Here is a 13,216-nt window from a genome sequence, read left to right on the forward strand (position 1 = left end):
TAAGATGCAAATCTGAAATGACGTGGGTGTGGTGTAACCAAATCTTTGAGAGCAGTCCTTTAGTGTCTTCAAGATACACCGCGACATTGTTCTCCAGCTGAACGAGTTTAATGCGACAGTTATTTTTCCAGAAAAATTGTCTTCCCGTGAACCTTCACTTAGCTTCCACTCCCCAGCAGCGGTAACTGGTCTAAGCCCTGCAGCCCTTGTTGCCGCAATCCCACTTTCTCCTCTTCCTTCATTCTGTCACGGCTAGTTTTCGGCTGGATCGGCTCCCGGCACAGGCTTACCATGCAGCTGCACGAGCGCCGGCGCTGGCAGAAGGAAGCGGTAATAAACGTGACCCAGGGAGGGAAGGAAAAGTAGGAGAGAAAGCCTCCCAGCATTCGACCAGCCCGAACTGCGGGGGAACTCTGCTGCAATTCCGGGTCTGCTTGTCAGTCTTCACATTCCAACTTCATCCTATTCACAGAATGGATTTTAAAGTCCCTTTGAACTCCAGTCCTCAAAATAATCTTTTTGCTTGAAGATACCGGTGAAACACCTGTGATGGATTACTTCTCTCAGAAAGAGGCATTTGTCATCTAAAAACAAAGACGTTTACCTCACTCTCGGGAGGCGAGGGCCAAGAACGATTAGCCGTGCGCTGGGGACTGATGCTCGCTGCATTGCCTGGGTGGCTGCGATTGCTTTATTTCTTCTTGTATCGGTCTTTGATAAAGAGTTTAAAGAAGTTTAATGGCAGGAAACACGGAATTGGCATGACTGCAGGTCAAAGGTACCATCTGTCGTCTTTGCCACATAGATCCATAGAAGTCCGTTCACCAGAAAGATGCTGCCTGTTTAATGTGATGCTCTACTTACAGTGGAAGACATTATTTTAACAGAAGAGTGATTAGTTTCTCTTGGCACCTGCTGGAACAAACTCGTCCGACTGCGCTGCTATCACACCAGTAGGTATCGTCAATTTTTTAAATTGCCAGTAGGTTGTGAATGTTTACTTTCTGGCCTTGACTTCTTGAATTCCATGAAGTTCTAATTCAGCTATCTGCACTAGATTCATTTCAACTACGCAAGCAGTAATTTTACATTGAAATTTTAGCTTTGCAAAGGTGTGCTCTCCAAGTCCTTCAAGTGGAACATAACGGGAGCAGAGCACAGCAAGGGGACGGAAGAAGGCACGGTTAACTTTTCTAATTCCCCACACTTAGGCGTACTCGGTGCTACTCCAGTCCTCACTCAGAAGCAAGAGGAGCGACAGCAAGGGTCACACGACTGGCTCAGTAGCCACAATTCCCTGCGATACAGGCACCTTATCACAGGCAGCGGCTCACCTTAGTTTTCCTATAAATTGTGAAGTTATGGATCTCATAATCTACTTTAATATACTAAAATACGTGGTTGATTCAAGTTGGTTTAGCCAAAGAAGAATAAAGGGTACGATTTGCAGTGCCAGGCTGTAAGGAAGCCAGAACCAGGAGGAAATAAAGGAAGATGCGGTATTTACTCAGTCGAGTCACCACCTTTTTGTGTTTCTGGACAGCTTTCCTTACCGCACAAGCCAGCTCTATCGTTAAAGGCTGTTGCAGACTGTGGGCCCGCATTACTATTCTGCCAGTGGCAGAGGGGTTGGTGAGATTTCCACCCACTCCACCTTCTCCTCATCCGCTCCTTCCCGGACCGTCTCCCCATCGGGGCTCGATGCTTTTTCAGCTGCACCAATCCAACCATCGGTACGGCTGCCCTCGAACTCGGACGTCGGAGAGAACTGCGTTTGGGGAGGGGGGACGACATGCTATGAAAAGGACACTTGCTTCTCACAGCGAGCGAGAGCAAACTGCTCCAACAGTTCTGCTGCCAGCGGCAGACTGACCCGGCACCGCTCCTGCCAGCGCCGTGATCTGTTCTGCAGCGCAGCACTCGCATACCTGATTATTTTTGATAATGCATTTAAGTGCTTCGTTTAAAGAAGAGATGTCTTCTTAGCATGCCTTTGGTTGATACCACTCTTGTTTTGGGAGATTTTTAATCAGGTCTTGAAACATTCAGGCTTTCTGATACATTTCAAAAGTAATGAAAAAATGTTTTCCTAGAGGAAAGGTGAAATGAATCAAAGGCAGAAAGGAAGCCAGGCATACCCAGGTGAACGCTATTCTGGCTACATAGCAAGTTAAGGGGGGAAAAAAAAAAAAGATTGAACATGTATTGCCAAAATAAGCATGAAAGACATTACTTTGCTGTCAGAACCAAGAATGCTCAAACCTAGAACAGAATGCATATGGACATGTAAAATTAACACATGATTACCACGATCAAGCAAAAGACCACAAATGAAATCATTAAGAACTTTGGAAATAGGATGTTGTGTTTTCTAAAGATACATAAAATTGGAATAAATGATACAGCTACAAGATTAACTGCTTAAGTTGCACAATTCTACATTCAAGACTCGAGTAATGCACGTAGTCAAGACTCCCCCGGTTACCAGTGTCAATTTTGGCGTGCACAATTTGATCCAGACTCACGTCAGAGAAACAGTTTAGTCTCACCCTCGAGACTAGTAAAACCTTATAACTTTGCTTCATGCAAAGACCGTTTATGCCAGAAGTGTTTGACATTTTTCGGAACTTACATTTTGAAGAAGGTAGACTCATTCTGCAAAGAAAGTTCAGAATGATAAATACCAGACTTGCAGCACATTAAAATATTAATATTTAATATGTTTACTAAGCAGTCTCTGTTATTTTTGTTGTGCATCTCTGTAGAACTAAATCCCTCAATTTACAGTTCAATTTCCCTCACTGATCTGATCATCACAACACAGATACAGCTGTAAAGTGCAATGTATGCTTTGGTTTTCTTAACTAAAGAAAGCACTTTTAGAATGGTTTTAGCCAAAGATAGGACCCACGTGTTGAAGGACGTTATTCGAACAGATGTTCGTCTCTTTTTACAGCCAGAGGAAAGCGGTGAACTACTGAACAAAAATCGTTTCGTTCTGGTAGACCAGTGAATTTTAAAGCAGTTCTCTTAGGTCGATTACTTGGAGAAATTTGGAAGAATTCCACATTAAACAAGGATTCACTGTGAAACCAATTAAAAACTTCAGATTTAGATTTACATTTTAACGAACAACTGAAAAATAGTGGGCAAACCATGTAGCAATTCAAATACAAGCTGACCATTTCCAAATCTGTAAATATGTCCAGAACCATCTTATTGACATAAAACCAGGAAGGAACGGGGATGGTTACAGGGTTCACACGTCTGCGCAAAAGCATGTATAAAGGTAATGTTATGTACATTTTATTTCAATAAAGACATAAGACAAACAGCGTAAAGATGCCCAGATGCCCTAAAGATAAATACATTTAAAAGATTCTCATTAAAATGAATCTGTAGTATTTCTTTCCTGCAAGCAAAATACCTTTCTTTAAATACAAAAAAAATCAGTATTCTGAATTGCAAATGTTTTCACTTTTTTGCAGAAAACCTGCCATGATGATTTTTCTTTTTAATGAATAAGGATTTTCCACAAAACAGGCTTGCTCTACATGCTAATTTTTTTAAACAGTTCAGTGACACAATGTGCTAGCTACATACACAACAGATAATATAGTAAGAAAACACTCAACCTGATGAAAAGTTAAAATCTTCATTAATACACTGGAAAAAGTTGACATAACTCATGCCTTTTAAAATCAAAAATACAAAAATTAAATGTTTTCCTAAAAAGATTTTCCTTATTTTAAGGACTCATTTGAAAATGAAGCTGCATGTAATTTGTACAATAAAATTGTACAAGTAAACAGGTAATATACATAAAAAATTAATTGACATACTTCTCAATTATCAGTTGTCCACCTTTAATTTCCAATACTGTACTTTCTTAACAAGCATACAAAATATCAAACTTCTCTTTAGAAAAAGTGCCGTTCTGTGACATCTTTTACACAAAAACAGTCTGAGCCTATGGCGTGTCAATGCAGTCGAGAGGCAAAGCATCCTAACTTGTACAAATTATACCTTCCATAAAAAGCCTCCTGAAAAGGAGAGTACACACCATTATAAAAATATCAGCCTCTTGTAGGTGCTGCATTGGAGAGCCAAGGCGCAGAGACTATTTCCATATAGCATAGCAAACCACTATGATAGCAGACTGACTGCCTCGGTGGCGGGGGAGTGTACTGTACCACAGGATTATGCAGAGCTACTGCCAGGTACCTGCGCTGTCACACAGAGTTTCAAACTGATTGTAACGCCGAGTGTCACAGGGGTACCGTCAGCCCATGCCAAACATCTTAAAATACTGAGCCACTGTGCAGAACACTTCAATCTTGGAGGAAACAGAAGGCAGCAGTAATTGAATTGCATCAAACCTAACAGGTGACCAAACTAGTTCTCCTTTCAAGATCTGCATGCACAGCATAGTCTGAGGTATTCCTTGTCCATCAGTTGTTTGTGCCACTGCAAGATATTGTCTGTCCAGAGTACATGCCATCACAATGGTTTAAAATATTCTGAATATTAGTAATTCTTATATTCTTCTTATCTAGCCAGTCTCTTGATTTTTGAAAAGATTTCAACTACAGTAGAATATTACAGAAAGAAAATATAAATGCAGGGGTTTTCTTTCTAAATGAAACTTACATGGACTAAAACTAGAGAATATTTTTAAACAAATATACAGTATGCAGGCAGACGAAGCAGGAAAACGGCCATCCAACTGTTTAATAAAAAACTAAGAAAATTTGGCTATTTCCAGAAAAACTATGAAGCGCCTCAACTAAAAGGAATGCATAATGAAAGTCTAATCTAATACAGGTCAAAAATGTAAAAAGGTTATAAACCTTAACAGGAAAAATAAAACAACTTTTACTGGCCATTCCTGTTGAAATGAGAATCTTAAAAGTAACAGAAAAGTGGCTACAAACCCACTTAGAGCACCGAACAGAGAGAAAATAAAAGTCCATTTTCAATCTCTGTTATATCATAAAATCCTGTGTTTCTACAGGTCAAACTGCTGGTGGCAGAAACAGAATTCTTTATAAACTGCAGATGTCCTGTACATAAAAAAATTTCATTGGAGTTGCACTAGTTCTAAAGACTCTTCTGTTCTAGCCTACCTACTGTGTTGTACTGTATTGTACTGAATGTATTCAATCTCAGATATAGAAAGTCTCTTTCTGTAACCCTTGATTATTGTTGGGCACCAAAGATAAGAAAAGCAAGACGGGGTACAAAAATGCAAAATTTCAACAGTAATGGCAATGTTTTGTTTTAGTCCAAAAGGGTCCTGCATTTTCTCCCCCTTCAGCAATCGGACAAAAGGCTTTAATCGGGGGGTAGCAAGTCATGCAAGCGAAATCTGTCTCTGATGTGAGGTCGGACATCTTCGTTCTGTAGGGGGGGAAAAAAAGGTGCCGGTTTTAGGAGAATGAACACATCTACAAATCGGATTTTAACAGGGTCAGTTTTCTAACAGCGGTATTTTCACATAACAAAATATAAGCCACGAATATATGTAATTACAAGAGACTTATAGAAATAACTACATAACATTCACAACAATTTCGGAGTAATTTATTTGCATTTTAAGAATAAAGGCACACATCACAGCCAACAATAGGCCTTACTTAATCTAAACGCCTACAGAGTCTCAATTTCATTCTCATTGATGTTACAATTCTCCATTTCTCGATTAAAAGCACAGGTAGAAGTGACAACATTCTGTCTCACTATGTCAGTAAGTCCCCATGCATACTTGAGGGTGAGGGGCAGGGAGGAGCTAAATAAAGGAAACTCTTACCAGCTCTACAAGTTTCTCCAGAAATGGAATCAATTTTAGGAGTTCGTTGTCATTTTTATCCATGAACCAGCTTTCTATAGGAATTCCATTTGAAAGCTAAAGTAAAAACAACAATTAAAAAAAGCATCAACACATGATTTATACTGAATTTATCGAAAAATATGACTTGTGAAATAGCATTTTGGGGAAACACGATTCCAAGCTGAGTTTATCAATATGTATTTTTCCTCTAAAGTTTGTATTAAAATTCACTTCCAAAATATCTCCTTCCTTTCCACACATCACTACAAAAATTTCCACATCCAAGCTGCAATAGACCGAGCTCTGAAAGTTCTGCTGAACTGAAAAGCGTTGGTATTTTGAGAAAAGTTCCTGTTAAAGCAGACGTGGATACTAACTGTGTGCCGGCTGTACGCAGTTTGTGCAAACGAGGTCAGCCAAGCAGGTTTTTGGGTTTTTTTGCTTCTTTAATGTAGGCGAGACGTTAGAGATCACGCTCTGCACTCCTGTATCTAGAGAATGGACCAACTGGAATAGTTACATACCACGCTTCTGGGAAAATCTAAATCACAGGGTATAACTTCATAGCATGGAAGCGTAAGCAGTTTTCACAGCTGTGGGTCGTTTCAACCAGCGATTTGTTCTTAATCATTTCACCAGCATTAACAAACTACATCCACAACAGAGTCCAAGCAGCAGACTTAGCAGACTGGTGGTTTCTTTAGAAAAGCTGGATGAGAAATAGAACTGACTGGTTATATAGTTTGTTCCTCTAAGCAGTCACTTAGTGTGCGCTTGATCAGCTCTTCACAGAGACAAGAGAAAAGCCAGCGAACCCAAGCGATTCCTTAGTTTGTTTTGTAAACTTAAATCCAAACTTAAGCACAACACTTAAATAAGAAGGTAAATCAAAATGTAGCGTTTCACTGTCTGCCTTCAGAAAGGTTTTTGCCACACCTGACAAGTTTGCTGCCAGCAGCATCCTTACCTGATAAGCAAAGGCTTGCGGTGAATTGTCAATTATGATCGTTTTCGAAAGATCTCTACCAAGAATGTTTAAATCCTTTATGTAATTTCCTTGTACACAAACACAATGCTCACGGAAAAGTCGATGCCTGTGATTAAAGTAAAAGACTAATTAATGAGACAAATTACAGCATCTGCATTGCAGAGGGGAAAAGAAGAGTGAACTTTGCCAAGTGTTATCCGGTGTTTTTCTCTTCCAATCTACTTAGCTCCTTTTAAAGAATTCTTCCCTTTTTTTCCATTCGCTTTTGAGCTTTTTACGGTAAAATTACTAGTTAAGGTGATTTTATACTAACCTAGTTCTGCAGTGGTTGTTTGTATTTAAACAGAAAAGCTGAACTCAGATGTGACAAGTATTTGTCACGAGGGTCGCACTTTCTCACCATTTTTGCAGATGGCTGGACAAAGAGACCCCAAATTCTCAAATGATTTTGCAAGGCCCCAGCATCAGAGATGAACTCTGCACAGGAACCGATGTGTTGGGCCATTATCCCTTTATTGCATCCCAGCCGTGAGGGCAGACGGCCTCCCTGTGCCACCGCATGCTGGAACACAACGTAGCAGAAGAAACGCTTCCTTTGTTATGTTACCTCTGTGCGCAATTAACCTATTTCAGTTATTAAGGCTTGAAAAAAGCCTCGAGGCCAGAACGTTCCATCAACTTCTTCCTTTCCAATTAGTCTGCTCCCTTTTAATTTATTACAGAAGAAATACATAGTAAATGGATGGATAGACTAAAAGGACTTAGATTAAAAAAAAATGCCAGGAATAAAACTTGACATTTCATGGAATATCAACGTAATTATAATTTAAAAATAAATTGTAAACTAGACAGAGTTTGAGTTTTACACAGTCGTATTACAATGCAGTTTCTTTAAGGCTGCTTATATTTTTAATGAAGTTTTTTAGAAGCTGTACATAGTGTGCTTCATTTCATAAAGGGGTTGAGCTCCTAATGTTGCTATGGAGGAAAATAAGCTGATGCCTCGGCAGCGAATGAATTTATATATAGGTTCTGAGTCACACGTGTGGAGTGCCTGACAAGTCTACCTTTAGGCTAATGTCAAAACTAATCATGCCTTGATGTCAGCTTTTCAGCGGCACGTGACTCACAACTAAATTCATGCATCACATGAATCTTTCTGCAAATTCTTAGAATTCTGTTTGGCTGTATATTCTATTATCTTTGCCCTAGTCTTGACGCAGTTAAAACTGCAGTCCTGAATCATACGTATTAGGTTCTTGGAGAAGATTTTTAATGCTACAGATGCACACTTAGACTCAGTTTCTATAAGTGCTGCGTTTGACTGTGTGGTTCAGCTAGGCTCAGATTATTCCAATGATTGAAAGTCTTTGAAAGTCTAGTTTTGTTTGCCCATTCAAAACACAGCGGCAAGTAAGTTTACCAAAACCAAGCCAGGATTCTGTTGCGCATGCCACATAAAAACAAGCAATAAGATGACTGTTCCCGGATGAAAACTAGCGAACAGTTTATCTTTGCATTCTTAAGGAAAATGAGTTATGATGTGCCTAAACTACCAAGTGAAAACAATGGATGCAACCACTGTCTCAGTCCAAATGGTCATTTTATTACGCGTGGAAACAAAATCAAGTTTTCACTGAAGAATATTACAATAAAACGATGCAGAGAAGTGCTTTGCCAATGATGTCCCGGGTACAGACCTCCCACAGATCTGACTACAACCAAGTAGAGTCGTTTACTTCCCTCACTTGGGACACCCTATGTAGGGTGAATCCCTGAGAAGACCCCTCTTTGGTTTCAACTGTCCCACGTAACAGTCCACCTTCCAGGTGAGAATAACAGAAAGAATCTCATCCGGCAGAATTTCTTTATGCCTTAAGGGACGGTTCTTGAGAAGTGCCAATCACTTCCAAACAAAGCTCAGTATTAAGAAGAGAAATGAAAAACCAAACCAACTCTAATACAAAACCCACAAATTATTTTGTGATTGAATAAGAAATAAAAACATGCCAACTGTAAAGATAACTACACAATTCATAATTTATAAATAATACATCAAGTTTGAATACTTTAAAAGTAATCTAGTACTCAGATCCTTTTCTTTTTTTGTAATGAGCATTCCCAAGCACCTCAATCACATTTTTGATACCCAAGAGGTGATTTTCTGTGAGCGAGCCTGCCACGCCACAGAGCACGAATGGGTGCGGGTTTTGGCCACGGAGGGCAATGTAAAGCTGCCTGGGTTTCTCTCATCACCAAGGCAGTAAGTCAATCACATCATTTCATTTTTCTCTCACTCTTAGACCAGACAGAACCACAAGGAATCACTTTAGTAAGACACACTGCAACAGCAAACATGTCACAACCACTGTCGTCTTCACATTTGTTAGGCAATAGCAGTTAGTTTGCTTACAACAAGTATCACAGTTTTTACTTTTACCTGACCAGTTGCTTTTTAGGGTCTAGTATGTTCAATAACTTGTCTGCATACACCTTCTTAGAAGCAGTAAAAAGAATGATCTAGGGATTAAAGGGAAAAAAATAATTATTTTAGATATAAGTATGTGCACAGGATTTAAAAATGAAATTCAAAGGTAATTCTAAATGTTTTTACCTCATAAATCTGAGACATACGTTCCAGGAATTCTCGGAAGAATGGCCTTAACCGGACATAAACCTGAAGCAGAGATGGACTTTATTAAAGATTCAGAATACTTCAGCTATCACCTGCACTACTAAGTATCAGTTTGTAAAGATTAGGTCAAAATGAGCATTACGAATAAAGTAAACAGCAAATATTAACTTCCTACAGAATAACTGCTCAATTAAAACGATATTCAATTAGCTTGCAGCCTAAGCAGCTATAAGTGAAAGCATAAGATGGGAAAATTAGGCTTAACAATTTTACTGGAAAATTGGATGGAATTAGAAATAATTTCCATTAAAATATAAAAGCGGGACAATCTCTGAAGAAAAAATGAAACTGGTTGCTTTGACTAAACACTTTGAATCAGCTTCCACCAGATGGACAGCATCAGTTCAATTACTAGGTAATGTGTGCCAGCACATAAACTAAATAATCTTAATAACCTTCTTCCACTAAGAATTACACATTGAATATGGGGGTGTCAGAAGTGACTAAAAAAAAAAAAAAAAAACCCACAAACCAGGCTTCAGCTGTTTCCAAATTTCCATAAATTCAAATTCCACCGGCACAGAATGTATGCACACATACATACATTATTCCCTGTACAAAACTGTAGGCTCGCAAGAAGAGATACCATGTTAGGAGACGTCTGCATCTCTCTCTGATTTAACTCAACTAGCAATAGGACAAGAGGAAATGGCCTCAAGTTGCACCAGGGGAGGTTTAGACTGGCTATTAGGAACAATTTCTTTACTGAAAGGGTGGTCAAGCATTGGAACAGGCTGCCCAGAGAGGTGGTGGAGTCCCCATCCCCGGAGGAGTTAAAAAAATGCATAGACATGGCACTTTGGGACATGGTTTAGTAGGCATGGCGGTGTTGGGTTGATGGTTGGACTAGATGATCTTAAAGGTCTTTTCCAACCTTAGTGATTCTATGATTCAAAACACAAGGCTTGGGCTCACAGGGAGGCATCTATATAAAGCTGCAGCTTCAGGGCAAGGGCCCCCCACCACGGCAGACGTGAGGGCACATACCAAGCACTATTCTACTCCCGTGGTACAACATTCAAATTCATATTTGAATGATGGCCTGGCATGGTGTTTGGCACAGATCTGGACTTGACCTAAACCTACAGCTGATGACACACACTAAGTGGTGAAAATGATGGCCTTATGCTCTGCTTATCTTTCTTTTCGGTTCAAAGATTGCCCACATGTGGAATTAGGGTTTTGAGGCAAGAGTTACTAAAATATCCAGAAAGAGAAGGATTGTACTGAACTTCTTTTGATTTCAACCAAGGTAGTTTCAGCTTTATCGATTTTTTAACAGCCAGTTAGGAATAGGCTTAAATTTACCTTCAAATCACAGTAATCCTGCACAAAGGATTTGTATTACTTGAACCGAATTGTATCAAATTCATATGCGGACACAACCAAATGACCAGAGGGTAAGAAAAGGGGAACAATTTAAGTGAATACAAAATTTCATATTGTTAGCACATGCTGCAATAGATCATAGTCCTTTAAAGGAAGCACATATTTCTAAACCAATGTGAATTTCATCATTTAGCTTAAAATTTGGTACGGCTTTTATTTGTTTCTTTCTTAAAGCGTCTAAAGTTTGGACTTAAGTTTGCAGAGTGACCAGTTACTCCAGGAACATTAAGTTTTCATTCTTTTTCTACACTAGGAGCAATCATCAAAAGCAGACAGTCTTATCACACCTGGTAATAGGATCTCTACTTCTAGCACGTGAAGAGACACTCGTTGCCTACGCAGACAATGTCTACTTCCCTTCTCATTCTGGCAAACCCATGTTTGGAGGCAGTGAAAAAGTATCCCTCAAATCGGCTATCAAGAACGGTTTGGAGAGACCGCAGCCTGTGCTCGACAGGTTTCTGGGCTGCACTTAGCCAAGATAACTACTGGAAAGCCAACTTCCTAAATGCCCAGTCAGCAAGCGTGTCTTCACGCTACATCTCCTGACGGCACTAAAACCTTTGTGAAAATGATGCCTCATCTTGCCATAATAAGGTAGTGAAATTTTGCTCAAAGACTAGATGACGTGTTTACCTTGCCACAAGAACAAATGTAATGAATTAACTCAGAGTCTCCAGGTGACCAGACGCTAAATAACATTCAAGTTGTCTGTGATTGTAAATTCAGTGCAAATTGTTCACGCTGAACGTTTGCTCTGTACCTAGCAAGCATATAATGCAGCCAGCAACCTCCCTAGTTGTAACCCAGAGCTGAAGGGAAGGTAAGTTTTTCTTTGCAAAGGCCAAAAGGATTATTCTGTTCGTGTCATTTTTCCTGAGTGAAAACTAAAAGGTAAGTCACAGAAAGGATATTAATGTTTTCACTGCACATGACATAACAGTTGCTAATAATGGTAGGTAAAGAGAATGATACTCGGTTCTAAGGTTTCTTCAAGAGCTTGATTTCAAATTAACAAGCCTATTCTCTGTTACGGAAGAAACACAGATGTCATTTCAGAAACAGTCTCTTCAACATCTCTTCTACAAACTCCCCTGGCAACCAAAGCAGTAAGCTAAGGTATCTGTTGATATTTCAACGGCCACTGTTATAAATAAAAATATTTTCTACATAATGTATTGTTCCTTTTAAATCTGGATTGAATTATATTGGTCACAATGGCCAGTTAAAAGAATTTTAAAAATCATTCCATTAGATCAGAGAACAGTTATGGCTGCTTGGGCTCCTCACGTGTGGTTTATTTTTTAGTTTGTTCAGCCTGTGGATAATTGCAGCATCTTTGTGATGTGTTCTACTTTAGATTACTGCCAGGCAGCTGTTAAGTGTGTATCTATCTTAATATCTATCTTAATATCCATCTTTCTCTGAGAAGTTCACATGTGAATGCAAACAAGAAATCCAGAGAAAATAATTTCTTTGTAGAATATGTCTTTCTAATCACAGCTTATACACACACATCTAATTTAACAGTGACATCGATGGCAGATTCACTGGGCTGCTCTTACGGGGTTGTGACACTCTGGCACAACATAAGGCAACCACATCATCGCACCCAGCTACGACGAGCTGACACAGAACTCTGGGTAACCAAAGGAGAACAAAAACCAGAGTAGAATCTACTCTGATGAGCAGATCTAATGTGAAAGATAATTTTTGAAAATATAGACAGAAGTCTAATAATAATTTTCACCATTTTTAATGACTGAAAGTTTGTCAACAGAGTTAGATGATACAATCTACTTCCAAGTGACTTACACTCATAAATGCATAACACACATGAAAAGCCCCCTCAAAGTTTTTTGGTGCGTTTTTTTTGTTTGTTGTTTTTTTCCCCCAAAGTGATCATCACATCCCATTATTTCAGTGGCAACAAAATCTAAACATGCAAAACCAAAATTGTCAGTCAATGTCTTCCTTGGTCAAAATACACAGGACTTCAATTCTTCAAAGGAGGAATTGGAAGGAAACATTATTCCTTTCATGCATTAAAAAGCCCCAACAAAAGACACTTGGCGTCCAAATCTCTGAAGTTACAATAATGAATTTCGATACACCTGTACCATATCTCTATACCTGATGATTTTACCATCATTTTACAAGGTGAAAACCAGAGACATGTTAGTTAACTTGCCCATGTGAAGCTGCACTTACCCAATGCACTTCCAAGACGAGCACTCTACAGCATGGCGAGACCCCCTGCCCGGCCCAACTGTGTCCACGTGCCCCACCTGACCTTGGGGCACGCCAGGCACCA

At 39.4% G+C, this 13,216-nt stretch overlaps 1 protein-coding gene across 3 annotated transcripts in view; it reads right to left on the minus strand.

Annotated features, from left to right (window-relative positions):
• Positions 1–3,284: 3,284 nt before the first annotated feature.
• The window catches only part of CTDSPL2 (CTD small phosphatase like 2), a 46,185-nt gene continuing 36,253 nt past the window's right edge, over positions 3,285–13,216 (minus strand). For all 3 annotated transcript variants that reach the window (XM_075506490.1, XM_075506491.1, XM_075506489.1), the window contains 5 exons: positions 9,433–9,495; positions 9,259–9,338; positions 6,798–6,924; positions 5,810–5,905; positions 3,285–5,400 (listed from right to left, as the gene is read on the minus strand). In XM_075506490.1, coding sequence (XP_075362605.1) covers positions 5,335–5,400; positions 5,810–5,905; positions 6,798–6,924; positions 9,259–9,338; positions 9,433–9,495 — 432 coding nt within the window. In that variant the 3' untranslated portion in view covers positions 3,285–5,334. The remainder of the gene's footprint in view (positions 5,401–5,809; positions 5,906–6,797; positions 6,925–9,258; positions 9,339–9,432; positions 9,496–13,216) is intronic.

The sequence above is a fragment of the Mycteria americana genome, chromosome 6, assembly GCF_035582795.1.
Source record: "Mycteria americana isolate JAX WOST 10 ecotype Jacksonville Zoo and Gardens chromosome 6, USCA_MyAme_1.0, whole genome shotgun sequence".
NCBI lineage: Eukaryota > Metazoa > Chordata > Aves > Ciconiiformes > Ciconiidae > Mycteria > Mycteria americana.